This window comes from Polistes dominula, unplaced genomic scaffold, assembly GCF_049000335.1.
Source record: "Polistes dominula isolate Pdom_NZ unplaced genomic scaffold, Pdom_raw_medaka contig_29, whole genome shotgun sequence".
In the NCBI taxonomy this organism is placed as follows: domain Eukaryota; kingdom Metazoa; phylum Arthropoda; class Insecta; order Hymenoptera; family Vespidae; genus Polistes; species Polistes dominula.
Genome location: NW_028300865.1, coordinates 1,272,474 through 1,293,741, shown reverse-complemented (window position 1 = coordinate 1,293,741; position 21,268 = coordinate 1,272,474). Strand labels below are relative to the sequence as shown.

The 21,268-nt window shown below is 31.2% G+C and overlaps 1 protein-coding gene and 2 long non-coding RNA genes across 3 annotated transcripts in view; all 3 read right to left on the bottom strand.

Annotated features, from left to right (window-relative positions):
- LOC107066343 (uncharacterized) overlaps positions 1 to 1,684 on the bottom strand; it is a 112,286-nt gene extending 110,602 nt beyond the window's left edge. Inside the window, exon 1 of the mRNA XM_089175072.1 lies at positions 1,676 to 1,684. Coding sequence (XP_089031198.1) covers positions 1,676 to 1,684 — 9 coding nt within the window. The remainder of the gene's footprint in view (positions 1 to 1,675) is intronic.
- A 475-nt stretch (positions 1,685 to 2,159) lies between these two features.
- Positions 2,160 to 4,719, bottom strand: LOC149033754 (uncharacterized). Its single transcript, XR_016175780.1, has 4 exons — positions 4,205 to 4,719; positions 3,411 to 3,487; positions 2,771 to 3,205; positions 2,160 to 2,248 (listed from the first exon to the last, which is right to left on the bottom strand). It is a non-coding gene; the product is annotated as an uncharacterized LOC149033754 (long non-coding RNA).
- A 7,908-nt stretch (positions 4,720 to 12,627) lies between these two features.
- LOC149033753 (uncharacterized) lies at positions 12,628 to 14,113 on the bottom strand. Its single transcript, XR_016178970.1, has 2 exons — positions 13,904 to 14,113; positions 12,628 to 13,486 (listed from the first exon to the last, which is right to left on the bottom strand). It is a non-coding gene; the product is annotated as an uncharacterized LOC149033753 (long non-coding RNA).
- Between the last annotated feature and the right edge of the window lie 7,155 nt (positions 14,114 to 21,268).

Here is a 21,268-nt window from a genome sequence, read left to right as displayed (position 1 = left end):
GATACATCGATTATCGAACCTCGATATATCGATCTATCGAACTTCGATATATCGATCTATCGAACTATCGATATATCGAACTTCGATATATCGATTATCGAACTATCGATATATCGATTATCGACTATCGATATATATCGAACTTCGATATATCGATTATCGAACTATCGATATATCGATTATCGAACTTCGATATATCGATTATCGACTATCGATATATCGATTATCGACTATCGATATATATCGAACTTCGATATATCGATTATCGACTATCGATATATATCGAACTTCGATATATCGAACTTCGATACATCGATTATCGAACTATCGATATATCGAACTTCGATATATCGATTATCGAACTATCGATATATCGATTATCGACTATCGATATATATCGAACTTCGATATATCGATTATCGAACTATCGATATATATCGAACTTCGATATATCGATTATCGAACTATCGATATATATCGAACTTCGATATATCGATTATCGAACTATCGATATATCGAACTTCGATATATCGATTATTGAATTATCGATATATCGATTATCGACTATCGATATATATCGAACTTCGATATATCGATTATCGACTATCGATATATATCGAACTTCGATATATCGATTATCGACTATCGATATATATCGAAGTTCGATATATCGATTATCGAATATCGATATATATCGAACTTCGATATATCGATTATCGACTATCGATATATATCGAACTTCGATACATCGATTATCGAACCTCGATATATCGATCTATCGAACTTCGATATATCGATCTATCGAACTATCGATATATCGAACTTCGATATATCGATTATCGAACTATCGATATATCGATTATCGACTATCGATATATATCGAACTTCGATATATCGATTATCGAACTATCGATATATCGATTATCGAACTTCGATATATCGATTATCGACTATCGATATATATCGAACTTCGATACATCGATTATCGAACCTCGATATATCGATCTATCGAACTTCGATATATCGATCTATCGAACTATCGATATATCGAACTTCGATATATCGATTATCGAACTATCGATATATCGATTATCGACTATCGATATATATCGAACTTCGATATATCGATTATCGAACTATCGATATATCGATTATCGAACTTCGATATATCGATTATCGACTATCGATATATATCGAACTTCGATATATCGATTATCGAACTTCGATATATCGAACTATCGATATACTGAACTATCGAACTATCGATACAGCGATCTAATCGGTTTATCTTATATATATATATTATAATTTAATATATTTAATATATTATATTATATTATATTATATTATATTATATTATATTATATTATATTATATTATATTACATTATATTATATTATATTATTTTATATTATATTATATTAAATAATCTTGTTATTATAATATATAATAATATTATTACAATATTATTTTTAATTTCAATCATACAATATGTAAGTTTGAATTATTTTTGGTGTAATTAAAATACAATGGAAAATATTTTAGTATTTTTCTTCTTCTTCTTCTTCTTCTTCTAGGACACCCTATATATATATATATATATAGAGAGAGAGTAGTTAAAAATGATACATCGAGTTTAAAAAAGTTGTATATTACACAAAGTTTTACTAATAACTTGATACATGTTCGTAAAATGATATATGAAAAGAAATTAGAGACAATGATACAACCCAAAATGAATCATTTTTAACATAAATTAAATTACTTTCTACATGTATAGAAAAAAAAAAAAGAAAAAAATAGGTTAATTTAAAAGAAGATAAATTTAAAAAGAAAAACCAAAAAATACGTCTTACATTTTTTTGCTGTTACGACGTACCGCCCTTACGATTCGTGGGGTGGTGCGTTTTTCCTTCCTCCTGTCAGGAGAACGCATTAAGCGTTTTTAAACCATAGGATTTTTTTTTTTTGTTTTTTTTTTTTGTTAACTATAGCGTGCCTTACAATTTTTTATTCTTGCCTTGTTCGCACGCATCTGTGAACAACAAGCAGGCTGAAACTTCTTTTGAATAATTACCAAAGTTTTTCTTGATCTTCTTTAAAACAACCATCAACAACAACAATCCTCTTCTTCTTATTCCTCTCTTTTTTTATCTTCTTCTTCTTCTTCTTCTTCTTCTTCTTCTTCTTTTGCCTCCTTTTTGTCACTATCCAAATAATTTTTCTCTTTTGCGAATGTTACCTTGTACTATAAGATGAACAAAATATTGAAATAGAATTAGTTAAAATAATTTTTTTATTATTATTATTATTATTATTATTATTATTATTATTATTATTATTATTATTAAAAAGACAAAGCACAACAAGTGTTAGGTATGTTGTTTCATTTGATAGAATTTCATTTTAATTATATTTTATTGTTTAACACGTTTCGCGTGCCAAGCCCTTTTTATTTCACTTGTCATTAAAGTCAGGTCAATTTTTTTGACTTTAATAAAATCAATCATTACATGTAATTATTAATTATTGTAAATATAACAATTAAACGAAAACTTATGTGTGCTTTATGATATATATAATTTGTTTAGAATATTTTAATAGAAATATTTTAGTAGACGCAATTAAATTTGTTATAAACATATATTTTTTAGTACATTAAATAAATATGTCTGATAATATGTGTACCATCGGTGATACACGTGTGACACGAAATAACGCATTAAATTGTTTAATTTTAATAGAAAAAGAAATTTGTCAATCACTTTACCTCATATTTTCTTTTATCACGAAGGGAAGTAGCAAATTGACGATTTGAAATTGCAAAAATCTTCTTCCTACCTTCTCCCAAATCTACAAGTGTATGTTGTGTGTGTGTGTGTGTGTGAGTTTGTATATAAAACAAGGATAGAAGAAAATTTATTGTACTTCGAAATAATGAAGTAATTACTTTTTATTATTATTATTAATATTATTATTTATAAATAAATTATAAAAAAAACAAAAACACACACACTTACATCACTTACGTAATTTTGATTGCAAGCATTGACGATTATTGATCGATGGTGATGATGTGTTTAGAACGTTTAATGATCCTTCAAGAAGATTTGGTGTTGAATCTTGATCGATATTTTGTTTTATCGATGATAAAAATTGTCGTGAATGTTGTTGTTGTTGTTGTTGTTGTTGACGAAGTTTCGATCTGTTTTTTTTTATTAAAACAAACCAAAAAAGAAATGATTAACGGCAGATAAATGAAACAAATAATAAAATTGACAAATTAATAAATTAAAATTGACCAAAAAAAAAAAAATAAAAAAATAAATTAAAAATGTTTTTGTTTTTTTTTTTTGTTAATTTTCTTACAAATATTACAAAAATATAATTGAAAATATTTGTTTGTTTACCTAGGATTTAAAAGATCGAGTTCTGTCGATTCTGAATTATCGTCGTCCTCAGTCGATGATGTAGAAACACACGAATTCTATTCAAATTATTATAAACAATAACTATATACATTAGGATGGGTCAAAAAAATCAATTATTATTTTTTTTTTACAAGTGCCACGGAAAAATGGGTTGTTGTTAGACAACCTTAACAAAAATTCTCACCAAATATGAGCTCTTCATTTTAATACGATGAATCCTCCGTATCGCAATTTTTTTATTTTTTTTTCTCAGTCTAATAGAATAAAATTCATAACTCATGATTAATTGATTGTACAGAAAAATGTTCTAGACAAATTTTGTAGGAAATTAAATGCTCTACAAAAAAGGTATCTTATGTTTTTTCCATAAACCTAACCATTTGAATGATATTGAAGATTTAAGTTTGATGATTTTCAAACAAATTTCATTTTTTTTGTTGATAAATTTTATAACTCGACGATAAATGATTATTATAAAATGTGCAATAGAAATTTTGTTAGGAAATTAAGTGCTCTATAAAAATGGTGTCTTGTGTTTTGGCGATTAAATTAAGCGTTCAAAAGATATTCATCATCAAACATTCATGTGTACTGATTTCTGTCAGTGAATATCTTTGACACTTATAAGTGACACATGTATAACCGTGGGACACTTGTAAAAGACAAAATAATTGATTTTTTTTTTTTGACCCACCCTAATATATATACATACATATAATAAATATACAAAATAAAAAAAGAATATAATGTCCATTTTGAATTCTACTACTTACATTGTAACACCTCAAATTTCTTCGCATTATATATATACCACACACGTTTGATTAATTTTTCATCATCACACCACACCCATGATCCTTCCCATAATAATACTTTCTTTTGATATTTTAATTACTTTTCTCAATTCCTCGTTTTGCGTTCGCGGTTCGATGCAATTAGAGAAGAAATAAGAAAAGAAAAGAAAAAACCAAAAAAAGAAAAAAACAGAAAAATATTACGCTATAAAAAATTGATGTGTTGCGAAAAAAAAAAAATCGATGATGTTTGTGACATTTAAATATAAAACAACCGGAACATTTGCAGAAAAAAAAATCGTGTCGTTGAGGAAAAAAAAAAAAAAGAAAAGAAAAAAACCCTTAGAAACCAAAACAATTTTTTTAACAGATGAAAAACGTTGCCAAACTTTTTCCAAGCTTATTGACAATTATTACAACATTATGGCAAATGTATATTATGGGGAATTTATGTTAACAAAAATATTTCAAAAAAAAATTATTCTCACGTTCGGAATGTTTTATCGTCGTCTGTTGATTAACAAGGTTTTTGAGTTTTGTAAATAAATTGACAAAAAAAAAAAAATAAAATTACGTAACTTTTCGTGTCATGTCGTTTACCATCTTTCAGTAAATAAATAAACAAACTGAATCGGTAAAAGTAGAATGTTATAAAGGTAAACAGTGTTGACGATGTAGATTTGAAGAATTTGTTCATTGGATTCTTCGTTAGAGGGTACTACGTGTATCTATTTACAATTATTATAAACAATATTTCATATCTTTTAAATAAACATTATTTTATACATTTATTCTACAATCTATTGCATTAGTGTTTCGTTTTAAATCGTATTTTTTTCATAATTATTATTTAAAACAATTACAAAATATATATTTCAAGTTAAAACAACTTAGTATTATGAAATAATATATAAAAATTAATATAAAAATTAATATAAAAATTATTTGACACATTTATTAAATTTATTATACATTTATTGCAATAATATTTAATTCATTTTAAATCGTACTTTTTCATAATTATTATTTAAAACAACTACAAAATATATATTTCAAGGTAAAACAACTTAGTATTATGAAATAATATATAAAAATTAATATAAAAATTATTTGACACATTTATTAAATTTATTATACATTTATTGCAATAATATTTAATTCATTTTAAATTGTACTTTTTCATAATTATTATTTAAAACAACTACAAAATATATATTTCAAGTTAAAAAAACTTAGTATTGAAATAATATATAAAAATTATTTTACACACTTTATTATGCAATCTATTGCATTAGTGTTTAATTCGTTTTAATTTATATTTTCAAAAGTATTAAATAATAACAATAATAATGTTTAAAATGTTTTAAATAAAATATAACTACAACAAATTATATTTATATTTAAAATACAATTTACAAATTAGTATTGAAATAATATAAAACAATATTTAATTAAATTACTCATTATTTACACGTATATGTATTTTAGTAGCAATAATTAAAAATCAATATCACCCAATGAAATGCATTAAACATGTTTAAAACAATAAAATTATTATCACATTATTATTTAATAAATTTAATTTCTTTTTTTTTATTTACTTCCTTACGTTTCTTAATTTAAATATTAAAAAAAAAAAAAAAAAAAAAATATGAATTAAAAAAGGAGTCACATTTATCTTTCAAGAACGAGAGTTGATTTTTTGTTTGTTTGATTTAAGTAAAAAAATAAATAAATAAATGTAAATAGTATAAACATGATTATTAATTGTATTATCACAATATTGTTTAAACAATTTAATTTGTATTAAAATTTACTCCCTCCTACGTGTTTTATTTGAAATATATAAAAAAAAAAAATATGAATTCTAAAATGAAACTCATATTTTTCTTTCAAAAAACGAGAGTTAATTTTTCTTTTCTTCTGAATTTTTCTTATGTTTGATCTAACCTAATGTAAGTAAAAATAAATAAATAAATAAATAAATATGTGTAAGTAGTAGTAAAAGTAGAAAAAGGTTAGTGAGTTAAGTATTGTGTAGTAGAATGAAAATACGATGGTTGATTGTGGGAATAGGACACGGGTTGTGCCTTCCTTGCCTGCCTGCCTGGTTGGTTGGTTGGTGGTGGTGGTTGGTTGGTGGTGGTGGTGGTGGGCTGCATCGATCGTTTCACCGTCCTGGTGACCTCGACCTAATGCCACCCTCTCTGCTCTTGAGTACAGAAAGAGACCTCCCTTTCCTTCATCCCTTCATCCTCTTTCTCCCTACCTATTTCCAACATTACCTTTTCTCCTCCTCCTCCTCCTCCTCCTCCTCCCTTTCTTCTTGTTCAGTTCTCCACCTCGTATTATTACTGCTGCCTGCCACTTCTTCTTCTTCTTCTTCTAGAACTGCTGTTGTTTTTTTCTTTTCTTTTCTTTTTAGTTTTTTTTTTTTTTTTTTTTTTTTTTTTTTTTTTAACATCTCTTTTCCCTTTTATTCTTCCAGGGACCTCTATCCATTGTGTTCATCCATTTTTTTATTTTTTACTTTTTAATTTTATTTTCTAAGAACAACGGGGTCAATTAATATCCCCGTCAAAACATAAAAAATACGATGGAAGGTATCAGAATCTGAACAAAATCTAATAAGAGGACAATAATTACAACCATCCCTCGAATAACACGGTTGCGTCAGGGTTCTTATTTTCGTGGTATTTAATTTTAAATTATAAACATAAAAAATATGATGGAAGGTATCAGAATCTGAACAAAATCTAATAAGAGGACAATAATTACAACCATCCCTCGAATAACACGGTTGCGTCAGGGTTCTTATTCTCGTGGTATTTAATTTTAAATTATAAACATAAAAAATACGATGGAAGGTATCAGAATCTGAACAAAATCTAATAAGAGGACACTAATAATTACAACCATCCCTCGAATAACACGGTTGCGTCAGGGTTCTTATTTTCGTGGTATTTAATTTTAAATTATAAACATAAAAAATACGATGCAAGGTATCAAAATCTGAACAAAATCTAATAAGAGGACAATAATTACAACCATCCCTCGAATAACACGGTTGCGTCAGGGTTCTTATTTTCGTGATATTTAATGTTAAATTATACAGGATTGTTAAATTCCGTGTTGTATTTATTGTTCAATTAATTATACAGATAATAAATTGATTATACAGATATTTACGGTGTTATTCCGTGTTAATATTCAAAACTCGTGCAATTCGAAACTTGAGATCCATACACTAATTTGTATATTTGGTTTCATTGAAAATAATAAACAAAATGTTGTTGTATTTTTAGCCGTTTGCATTCGAACGGCGCCGATACGGCGCCCGATAGATATGATATAAGTGACAACACGAGTGGCGCTGATACGGCGCCCGGCAGATTTCAATGGCAAAGATCTAATAAGAAGACAATATTACAATAATACAGTTAATTGATTTCGTGTTATTCGATATTGTGTTATTTCATACTAATAATAATTCATACAATTTTGAAAATAACCTTTCGTAATATTCAAAAATTGGTGCAATTCGAAATTCGAGATCCATACACATTTGTACATTTGGTTTCAAAGAAATTAATTAAGAAAACATTGAAATAATTATACAAAAAATTTGGTTTTATTTTGACCCCTTTGCACTCGAGTGGCGCCGAATTAGCGCCAGGTAGATTTAAGTGACAACTCGAACGACGCTGATACGGCGCCCACTGGCTGATTTCAAGCCTTTTGTTACTCAATTTACTTATTTATGATCTGTGATAAGATATTTCTTTTAAGATAATACTTAAAGGGTTGAAAAGGGACTGTAAGGTTTGCTCTGATCGTAATACACCTGAAGATAGGTGACAAGGTAACATATTATTGTAATACGTGTCCTGATAAACACCTAGGATGCATCATCTTGGGTATTGTTTTACGAAATATCATACAAAAACTAATTACTGTTTCTCAAATTTTGTTTGTTTCTTTTTAAAATATCAAAATAAATTAATTAGGTGAAATTTGATTTATTTGTATATACGTTTGTTTGTTTAATAAATGACTTTTAAAGTATAACATCAAAAAATGTTTCCCTAATTTGACGGAAATCATCATCTCGAGTTGCTGATTAGCACAAATCAAAAAATACAGACAGACAGACAGACAGACATACAGAAATTAATGTGAACATCTTTCAATAAAAGTAAGAAGAAGAAAAAAAATAAAAAGAATTTATATCAAGATTGGAATAAAAAGAGATGTAAGTTAAATAGGTGAATTAAAAAGAGAGAAAGAGAGAGAGAGAATATGATAAAGTTATGTGGTAGGGATAACAGAATGAGAGAGAGAGAGAGAGAGAGAGAGAGAGAGAGAATGGAGGGTGGAGAGTTGCCAAGGTTACACCCGCGTCATAGCCACCACCATCCATCCCTTTTCATCCCCCCCGTTCCCTAACCTCTTCTTTCTCTCGTGGACCATTTGGTATCCTTCTCTTGGATTCCCACCACTACCACCACTACTACCAGTACGACCAATACGACCATCTCTCTCTCTCTCTCTCTCTCTCTCTCTCTCTCTCAACGATGGAATCTACGTAAACGGAACGAACACGCGCGACCCTTTCCGTCCTTTCTTCGAAAACTTCCACGATAAATCCAACCAACCAACCAACCAACCAACCAACCACCCCAATCTCCCCACCTACCCATACTACCACCGTCTGCATTCTGATTTAACGCGGTCGTCTTGCTCGTTAAGGTTGAAAGTCGGAAAAAGAAAGAAAGAAAGAAAGAAAGAAAGAAAGAAAGAGAGAGAGAGAGAGAGAGAGAGAGAGAGAGAGAGAAATAGAAAAGAAAATGAAAATGAAAAGTATTAGGAGATTGGTACAATGTTAAATGATGATTTAGATCTATATATATATATATATATATATATATATATATATATATATATATATATATATATATATATATATATAACATATAAATCATAGTTTCATTTTTAAATAAGAACAAAATAAATTAATTATGTCATATAAATAATAATGATAAGACAAAAATCATGTTGTATGGTAAGAGTGCGATAGAAACCCTGACGGGAACACTGACGGAACATTGAAGCAACCCTGTAACCCCCAATATTCAAAAGTATACAAAACTAATTGCTGTTCTTTAATAAATCAAAGTCATATATTTAATGAGAGGTAGTAGCAATGATGATACATTAAGCAAATGAACGCGAACGAAAGGATATGAATAATTATTGTTATTGTGATTGGTTTTCTCATACTCCCCCTCAACCCCATCAACCCCCCGTACCTGATCCTCTTTTTATCGTTATCATTATTATATGCGATAAATATGATGAAACGATCCTATTTTATAACAGATCGTTAATACGTGTCGCAGTTACGTCATGCGCAATACGTTCATGGATAACACATACGTATATATGTATATATATATATGTGTTCAGTTAAAGTGTGAAATAACTAGTTATTATATAAAATTATAGTATATAAGTACAATAATGTTAAAAACATTAAAAACAGAGATTGGTATTTCTTTGTACAATATATTTAAAGTGTTATGTATATTTTGAACAAAATACAAATAAAAAATAAAATGATAGGAAAGAGATAAATAAATTTATAAGATAAATCAGAATAAATAAATAAGAATTAACTTAAACTCGTGAGAATAGTTGAACACCTAACAAATAGGAAAATTGCATATTCCAATCGTGTACAGGTCTTCCTTTCAACAACACAATAGATAGATTCCTAAAAAATACCGTGTTATTTGAAACCGTGTTGTTTGAGACCCAGAGCCAATGCAAAAAGGGGGGATTCAAATGAAGAGGACCATATCTTCTCTTTCAACATGCATTTAACGTTGATGTTTTCAATTTACAACAGTGTGAGACACTTGTGTTTTCAGGTCTCTTAAAGATGAAAAGAAATATTTTCATCAACACTGTATCTTTAAGATGGCAAGCCTCGTCACAGCTGTAAAAAAGTACAGTGTTGTAAAAAGGTTTTTTGAAAGAGATAAAACAGTTTTACAGGATACCGTGTTGTAAGAGGGTTCCCGCAATTTATGAATTGAGTAATTGCGAAACCGTGTTGTTGGTGGAATACCTGTACTGCAATACCAAATTCAATGTTGTTTTTTTTTTCTCAACTTAAATTCTACAGAATGTTCAATTACTTTTTGTTTTATTTTTATTTAACACTTTTTCTACGTTAGTCGAAAATTTCTGCTAACAAACGAATGAAAGAGAAGAAGAAGAAAAAATAACAAGAGAAATTGGTGCGAGGTATTAAAAAAAAAAACGAATATAACGAGATGGAAATAAAAAGAAAAAAATAAACAAAATATTTAGCAGAAGTACATATCTATATATACATATATATATATAAATATATACGTATGTATGAATTCGATAGGCCGTGTAAACGAGGATCAACCCATGCGACATTATCGGCCAAGCGAGAAATCACGGACTCAATTTTGCAAATAAATATTTATTTATTTATGTACATATCTTTATTCCTGCACGTACATATCTCGATATGTACTGCGAAGCTGGGAATATTTGTACGCCCAAACGAATATATATATATATATATATATATATACATATATGCATATATGTATACATGTATACATAGCCAAGTTCGTATACTCGAATTGCAGTATTTCTCTCACCGAAGGGACAAGGTTTATCGGATAACCGGTAACTCCAATTTCGAGTATGCAATATAAATCGAATTGTTGTACGTATGAGTGAACACTTTGCGCTTTGTAATTCGAGAATACTATAGTTATACATATATACATATATGTATTATATTTATATATACATTTACCCATGTATATATTTGAATATATATGTATTATATATAATACATTTACTTATGTATATACTTCCTTTTATATGTACTAATGCATAATATATATATATATATAGTATTAATTCCAGGTTAATAGTTTGACCCAATTTACAAATATGTTAGAGAAATTCTAATGCCACAACCGTACCAAAGCTCGAGAATTAAATGGATTTATAAATATGAAATTTCGCATTATGATAACACGTTAAACGGTTTCATTCTAAATTGTCGATTAGGATATCGTAATAGACCAAATAGGAAATGATGTGCACACGTTTAATCGGATCTAATGCAATTCCCATAGCGAATTAACAATTAAATCATGGTTTCATTTTAAATAAGAATAAATTAAATTAATTATGATATATAAATAAGACGGATAAGACCAAATCATGTTGTATGATAAACGTATAATAAATCTTGACGCAACCCTGACGGAACAATGACGGAACCTTAACGGAACCCTGACGAAACCCCGTAAGAACTCTGTCGAGATCCTGTTGAAACTCTGTCAAAATTCTGTCGTAAATCTGTCAAAACTCTGTCAAAACTCTGTTAAAACTCTGACCTAACTCTATCAGAACTCTGACGAAAACCTGACGGAACTTTAATGTAAATCCTGACCCAACCCTAATGCAATTCCCTCGCGTATTAATAATGAAATAACGGTTTAGTTTTAAATAAGAATAAAGTAAATTAATTATGATATATAAATAAGAATGATAAGACAAAAATCATGTTGTATGATAACCGTGCAATAAATCTTGACGCAACCCTGATGGAAACCTGACGGAATCCTAACGAAACCTTGACGGAACTCTGTTGGAACTCTGTCGAAACCTTGTTGAAACTCTGTCAAAACTCTGTTGAAACTCTGACCTAACTCTATCGGAACTCTGACGGAAATCTGATGGAACTTTAACGTAAATCCTGACCCAACCCTAATGCAATTCCCTCACGTATTAATAAAGTCACGGTTTAATTTTAAATAAGAATAAAATAAATTAACTATGTTGTATTAATAATAATAATAATAATATGACAAGACAAAAATCATGTTATTCGAGTGCAGTGTAATCCCTGACGGAACCTTGATGAACCCTGACACAACCTTAACTTGATGATTAGATATAATATAATTATGATAAGACTAAATTCATATTATCCGTGTGCAATATAAAGTACAGTATTGTCGCAATTTTCTTATCGTGTTATTATAGGACGCCATATTGTAAAAGTTTCTCCAATTGTATTTGATTCACGTTGTACATAACCAAGAATAAAATAAAAATTGTCAATTGAATCTATTTATAAGAATGAAAATACAATCAATCGATTATCGATTTAATCTACATAATTTTAAAACGAGTATTATCGTATAGTAATCGTTGATAGTATACGATCGATGTTTCTTGATGCAAATTGTACACGTGACATAACCTATAACGAATAACAACGTGAAAATCGACCTCAAAGAAGAAAAAAAGTATCAAGATGAAAACACGATTTAGGCTTATTATTTGTTACACAGTATACTTAAGTTCATTTCCAACATACACATTCAGATAACCAAACTAACCTCTTCTTGTTCATTCAACTATAGACAGGTTAAAACGTGTGTGCATATATCGTCGCAATTTACTCTTGGAAATTGCGAGCGCACTTTTCCTAGATTTATAGACGCTGCTAGAAGCGAATAATAGACCAATGTCGTGTGCCTTTATGGTAATTCGTTACATCGATTATGTCTGTTAGACTATTAAGTATTTGTTACGACCAATTTACAAAAATAAACAAACAAATTGTCACAATTTTACATAACCTATTTCTCTTTTCTTTTTAAGATAAATTTCAAACATATAGTTATATATATATATATTTTTTTTATCATATATTTATAACAATATTAAAACATTATTCTTGTTGACACATTTGATTATTTGATTGTAATTATAATTAATTAATAATAATCTTTTATCTTATTTGTTCATACAAGATAATACATAATTATATATTTTTTATATTTGTTTTTTTTTTTTACATTTAAATAAGTAAGTTGTAATCGATAATTGGATCATTTTGGTTCAGCACGTAGACGTTCAGTACATAAAGCCCCATCATTTTCAGTAAGGTTAAGGGGTTCTAACCGCGACTTAATCTGTTTTATGCGCCGCAGCTTCCACGTTCGCGCGATATTAGCATAGAGCTACCGGGGGCTGGGAATACGTAAAGTCCCGATGCAGAAGTCGATGAATTTAGGTATGAAATTGCATTTTAAACCGACCAGTAGCAGCAGCACAACCACCACCCACCATCGGTGTTCCCAATTCGATTATTATCGATTCCTGAATTTCACCATTGTCGACATGGTTTCCCTACAAAACGCAGAGAAAAAGTTTACTTAACGTTTTTATTTTTTTGTTTTTTATTTTTTATTGCCATTTGTGTATTTTTATCTTGTTCGTTGTAACTTCTTTTTTGTTGAAGTGTGAAAACTTCTTTATAAAATATTAATAAAACTTCTAATAGGGATGATTTGAAAAAACATGAATATTAGAATTATTAATTATATATATTAGATAGATATTTCATTATTTTAGTAATAGATAAGTCAATAACAAAGCAATTAGGCCTTGACCTAAGTTAATAACAACAGTAACGACAACATTTCGGTCCCCTCTTACGTTGCATCGTTTGGCTTCACGAACATGCATGCATGTATAACTGTTGTGTGAGTGAACCAACACAAACTATACCACATATACAGATACAGTAGATATACACATACATACATGTATATAGAAGAGGATTAATTTAGTGGCGACCATTATCGCAGTTGCACATTCCCCGGCTAGCTACAACGGCGCTAGTCAACACAGAAGATGAACGGTGCAAGTAACGCCATTATTACGCAACATCCATTCCGTATCCTACGTTTCCTCTCAACTTGGTTTGTCCTCCTCCTCCTCCTCCTCCTCCTCCTCCTCCTCCTCCTCCTCCTCCTCCTCCTCCTCCTCCTCCAAGATTTATTTAGTATATTCATATGTGTTTTATTATTATTATATTATATATATATATGTACGACATAAACTTGATGACTTTGTTACTATAATCAACAGTTAATGTTTACTAATAGTACCAACTGTAACATTGTGTAATTTAATTAGTTTTCAGTTAAATTCAACAACCTACGTATACAACCATCATCATCATCATCATCATCATCATCATCATCATCAAAGTTATGAAATATACTTCTATAAATGCATCGAATAACAATTGCTAGAAAAATGTAGTGAGTGCAAGTAAAGGAATGATGAAGTTTGAGGGGACCCAATGTTTGAAGTTGAAATTCTTTTGGATAGAAAAAAAAAAAAAAAAGAAAAAAAAAATCTGATAATGAAGTTGTTTGGTTGATTGGTTCGTTAGAGTTGAATCTTGGTGAAATTCTGTATTTTTGTTTGAAAATTCGTATTCGGAAGCTTTTGCAAGAGGGTCATCGGACAAAAGGGGGAAATGATGGGCGTATTTTCCAACAGTTGGAATTGTTCCAGCTGGCATTAACCATGACGAACGAGTAAATGCGATTTCCAATGTACGTTACGACGACGCGTTGAAGAAAATCATTGGTTGGTTTAACGCCGTCTCGTATTTTTTCCTTTTTCTTTATCTTCTTTGACTACTTTATCATTGTTGAGGCGGGACGTGGGGGGTGGGGGGGGGGGTAAGAGTTATCACAAGTAAGTTAAATCTGATTAAAGGACGATGGTTTGTATAATATTTCAGATTAAATCTACCCGTTTCGTAACTTTACCCTTAGGAAATAAGAATACGTAAGTGAGGAGAAGAAATGAAAAATGATTTTAATACAAAATGGTGAGAAATGATAATACCATTTGACCCAACAACAAAAATCCAACCCTTTGTCAATGTGGCGTGACTATTTTCATTTGTTGGTTGTTCATGGTTGCGTCAGGGTTGCGTCAGGTTATATAATAATATATTATATTTTTTTTAATTAATTAATTATTTAATTATATATATATATATTATATTTTTTTAATCATAAGATCACACAACTTGACACTTATCCATTGTTCATTTATTAATAATAAGAAGAAGTTATTAACGCAAAGCATTTTCTTGTTCTTCTTCCTAAAGAGAAGAAAAGTCTTTGATATCGATTATACTATCTTTAGAAAATGCTTTGTTAGGGAAATATTAATATTCATAAAACGAACATGTGCTTTTACGTTGTAGTAGATATAATCTATATATATACGAATACTTCATTATTCTGTGCAAAGAAATACTTGGAAAAAAGAAATGACACATATAACTATTATTTCTATAACATAAGAATATATAATATAATTCTTGATCATAAGAATATTAATAACCTATATCTAGACCATAATCTATACCATAATTTAAAAAGAATGATTCCTGATGCTAAAAAAACAAAGACAAGTTTTATTATAATCTTCTATATCACGTAATAAAAGATTTGGTGTTAATTTGCAAGGACTTACTGTAAATTAGAAATAGGGGTTGATATCATTAAGCCAAGTTTCTTATTGGGTTGTGTCAAACTCGTTCAAATCGATTACGTGGGATGTAAGTAGAAAAGATGATCAAGTCTTTTGGGATTTATCAGAGTATCGGTATTCGTGTTAGGAGTGTCAGAACAAACCCAAATGGTGGTTGGATATTGTAGCTAGGTAGGTAGGTAGGTAGGTAGGTAGGTTGCTTGGTTGATTGGTAGGAAGGAAGGAAGGAAGGAAGGAAAGGAAAGGAATGGTAGGTGCCTCTTTCAGGTTCTCTCGCATAGTTCCAGCACTTTACTTTAGCGAAGGGATCGTGCCACCATTTGTCCGAGCGGGGTTTCCATTCATCCGTCCGTCGTTCTGTTCCCTGTTGCAAGCAAAGAGGGGTAGTAGCCTAGCAGCGAAAGAAAGACAGAGAGAGACAGAGAGAGAGAGACAGAGACAGAGAGAGAGGGGAAACGTAGGATGAGGAAGGAGAGGGAGAGGGAGGGAGAGCAGGGAGTCCGGGAGCTCTATCGACCGACTTCTCTCATCCAGCATCCCAGCTACGAAGCCGTACATAGTAGTTGCAGCTGGAATCTCTCTACTACCCCCATCGTCATTCCATCTCACTCACCCCTTTCGTTCGCCACTCCCTATACTTCCTCCTCCTACCTATGGCGAACTCTTGACATTTCACGAGTCCTGTGCTCATGTCTCTCTCTCTTTCTCTCTCTCACACCATTAGACTCACTCAACCACCAAATATTGTCCTGCAAAACTTCTTAATGCATCGCTGATTTGCCAACATCAAAACTCCCTCCCTCAATGGTTTCTTTCTATCCAATATATGGGCTCCTTTTTCCTATTGTTTTTCTTTTTGTTTTTTTTTTTTTTTACATTCACTATTACTATTACTATTGTATTCTGAGGAATACATGGATGATGAGGAGGGATGGAAAAATACAACTAATACGAGACCACGGTCAACACTTGGAAAGTGAGATTAGAAATGAAGTGGGTGGGGTGGGGGGTTTGAGTAGAGAAAAAACAATAGGATCATCACTTATCGAAATGATACGGTGTATATATATATATTAAAAAAGAATCGTCGTAGTTTTTGTTGTTATTTTGTTCTTTTTCTACTTTTTCAATAATAAATAGCCTGACTATGCAATTTTTTTTGTATTTATTCTTAAATTTGGGTCAGTGTCATCGAAATGAAGTATGAGTAGAAAGATAAAGCATTGTATGTGTGTGTGTGTGTGTGTGTGTGTGTGTGTGTTTGTCCATAATTTCACCGTCTACATTTTAGAGCAGGCACGAAGTCCCCTTCTCAACCTCCCCCTACTGAACTCGATCTGATTCGTTCGTTCTTTTGAAAAGGAAGCCTTGATGATACATGGGCGCTTATAAATCGGCTTTCTTGTTATATATATATATGTATATATATATGTACCTGTGTCGAGATTGGAAATAGAGTGGAAATAAAAGTTAAGGAACATTATTAGTTTACACCCAGAAGTAGTAAGTGACCTCCTTATTCGTCGATTCGTAATCGATTCAATTAATGTTAAACGACGAATGTAACGAACGTACTTCAATTATATCTTTTTTTTGAAATGAAAACTTCTTTAAAATGGGAGTAATTTGAAAAAAAAGAAATTAAACGCTGTTACGAAAAATGTGAGGAAACACATTTAGAAAGAGACACAAACATATATAGGATTAATGTTACAGAATGAGGTGCAAGAGAGAAGACAGTAATATGCATTTAGACAATAGTTTCACTTCTACCATGCGTGAAAATTGGTTGTCATTATTATTATTATTATTAATTATTGATTGAAATTAGGAACCCTAATATCCTGTTGAATGTCCTCCCCATATCTGAATTAGTTATGGTTATATGCTGCTTCCACATATGGGGTTGGTCCCGTCACCATCGTTTACACCGGGTTTTACATTCTTATTCATCAAATTCATTATTATTATTATTATTAATTGCCATTAGTAACTCGAATGTTCATTACCACAAATCCCGGCCAGTGTTCTCATCCCTGAGCCACGACCCCGTCCATTCGTGGTCTTCGTAGCCCATTTCTTTAAGATCCCCAAATAATATCGTCCTTCCATCTACATCTCGGTCTACCCAGTGCTCTTTTCTCGTTTGGGATATCGTAACGTAAGTGACTATTTAGCTATCATAAAGGACCTACCGGTAGGATGAGATAGTCCTGTATATCCTGATTTTCAAGCGCCTAAACAGTCTGAGTAATTTATTGACCGAATAAATCATTATCAAAGACAAAATATGAATTGTATTTTTTTTTTCTTCCGTCACTGAAACAATGAGAATAAAAAAAGAAGAGGAGAAAATAAAGGAAAATGCAGTGTGCAAAGGTAAACGAAAGTCAGGTGGAAATCTCTCAAAAGCAGCCGACACACCTTTCGCACACCTTCTAACGCGTAGACGAAGTGGCAAGACCCAACGTAGCAGCAATTTCCCATTGCATATTCAGCAACCTAAACGTTCTGTCGTTGCCAGAAGTCGCAAAGTTATTATAACGGTGTTAGCGTGCAAAACGAGACAGGAAAAAGAGAAGGATGAAAGAACCGAATGGAAAGAATAGTAATGGCGTTCTCATTTAATTCATCTATGATTATATTTTTTTTTTTTTATTTTTTTCTTTTTTTTTTTCCAACTCTTTGTTTCTCTTTTGTACCTTAATACGAATCACACACATACACGATGACGATAAGGTAAAAAAACAAACCTCTACTTACGGTAGGCATACATAGGGTGATAAAATACCAACCAGGGGTAGGTTTATGTATTTGAAAAAACGGTTCAAACGAATTAAAACATTTTTGAAAGGTTTATATCTGAAGGTTCGATGATATCGTAAAACAAGATTATTAATAAAATATTTGTTGTTTCATTTGTCTCGATAAAATACATTAAAAAAAAAAGAAAAAACAACTCTTTGAAAAAATCATCATAAAATATTATACTTTAGCAAATTCCTCTTTACGAGATTTCGATCACTTTTAATTCTTCATTCGGCAATAATCACCACCACCATAACCATCTCATCCATTCGATCGATCATTCCAAATTGCTTTTGGTGGCACGATCGATATATTCAAACTAAAACATTTGCTGGTGTATGAATTGTGCATACGAACACTGGTGACGAATAATTCTCCTCTGTACGAAATAGAAAACGAGCTGGACCGAACAGAAAGAGAAAAAGAGAGAGAGAGAGAGAGAGAGAGAGAGAGAGAGAGGTGTAGTACGTGTAAACACACACATATAAAACCCCAGATTCGTTATCGACTTTTTTCTTGTTATTTTCTTTGTCTCTTTTTCTCTTTATGATACAATTATACGATGAAAGAACTAGCGTTATTTTTCGACACTTTTTTTTAATGGTATTATTATTAAAAGGGAAACCAAAAAAAAAACAAGAAAAAAAAAATAGTAGTACGAATGAGTAGGAAATAAATAGGATAATATATATATATATAGGGATATTTTAAGTTATTATATTAATATTCATAGAATTATTTTATAACAAAAAAAATAAAAGATCCGATATTTCTAACGCACGTTTTATTAAGACATTACCCAACCCCTTTTTATTTTCCTTTGTTTTGTAAAACAAGAAGAGATGTAGAGAAATGAGCCCAGAACACCACCACCACCATCACTACCACCACCAGCTGCTACTGGGATGTATAGGTATATATATATATTATATAGCATAAGAGAAAATTACTGCAATTGCGTGTTCCATGTAAATGAGCAAAAGAGAATGTTACGGTGAATTGAAGAAAATGTGGTAATAAAATACAAGAGCTCAACCGAAATGTAATTTTCGATAGCGAATGGTAGTACCCACCGCAAATAACGAGGGTTCCATAATATTGGCACGAATCGTTCAAAAGAATATCACAAAATTTTTTTTCTTCAATTTATTAGGTTGAATGATAACTTAATCGTAACTTCCGATACGGCTATGTAGAATCTATTTTTCGTATTTACTTACTATAAGTCACCGAAACGAAACCAAATAATAATAATAATAATAAATAAAAGATTATTACAGTGAAATAAGTGTTCTCAATATTATTAAAAAAAGAATAACAAAAAAGAAAAAGTGAAAGATAAAACAAAGATGTTGGACTAACACGAACGAGTACATAAACTGGAAAGGTGTATACGTTCATAAAGCAGGTATATAGGAGTTACCTAGAGAGAGAGAGAGAGAGAGAGAGAGAGAGGAGAGAGAGAGGGAGGGGTTGCGTTCAGTATTGTCAATGAAAGAGAGAGTCAAGAAGGAGGGGTTAAAAGGGGAAAAAGGGAGATGGAAAGAGGGTTGGAGCGAGTATCTCGAACACTGGCTTCAGTTGGGGGGATGAAAGGCAACGGTGGTACTCGCTCTTACCTTCCGGTTTAGGAATGGGATACCCAAAGAGAGCTAGGTCAGGGTAAAACAACGTTGAATCCGTGCAACCACAACCCCGGGGCACAATTTACTAGAAGCAGATTTCAAGCCTGACACAACAATGACAATTAATTTCAATGTTATATAGTTGTTGGTTGTAACAACGTCTACGATATCAACCAATATTTTTTTCAATAGCTTTCTACATTTTACTTTTTAGATTAGCATTAGAAACTCGAACATCCTGTTGAATGTCTAACACCCCCCCCCCATCCCCAAATTATATTTTCCCAAATAATATTGTTCTCTCATCTACGTCTCGGTCTACCCAATGGTCTTTTCCCGTTCGGTATATCGTAACGTAAGTGACACCACGTTTTGCTACCATAAAGGACCTACCGGTAGGATGGTTATCCTGTATATGTAAAATTAGGGTGCCTCGTCGTATTTTTTTTTTTTTTCGAGAAAGAGAGAAAAAGGAGAAGATGAAAAATACGAACGTCACAGCAAAAATTACGAAACGAAGGCCTGGGCTCTTATATCGTGACGTCATGCATCGCATCGAACTCGTCCCTGGAGGGATACCTAACAGCATCTCTCTCTTTCTCCAAATAGACAGAGAGAAAGAGAAAAAGCATAAGATTACCAAACGTGACTGAGAGAGAGAGAGAGAACTGACTTATAGTAAACTAGGTCACCAAGAGAGAAGGATGGAAAACATAACAGAAGAGGGTCGAAGTGGGAAGCAGCACCAACTACCACCATCGTATCGGATGGTGTCAAGAGAAGGGGATTTTAGGTGGTGTAGTAGGGGGTGGTAGATAGGTGGTGGTAGTTTAGCTCGACACGGGTGGCCCGGGCTTCAATCTTCTCGCACTTGCCGACCGTTTACGCATATATACACATTCATACATATACAAAACATATATATATATATATATATATATATATACATACGGTTGATACTATACTACTACTACTACTACTACAAATACATTTTGTGCGTGGGTGTCGAAGCAACCGACTTGAAATCGTATTCGCGCTGGGATTTGCGCCTGCGTTGCTTAGCAACCTTACCTCGCATGACGTCACACAACTCCCTGACGTCATCCCTACAATTTCCACCACCCCATTCACATCGAACCAATCGTCGAATTGCACGTCAGGTATTATAAAACTA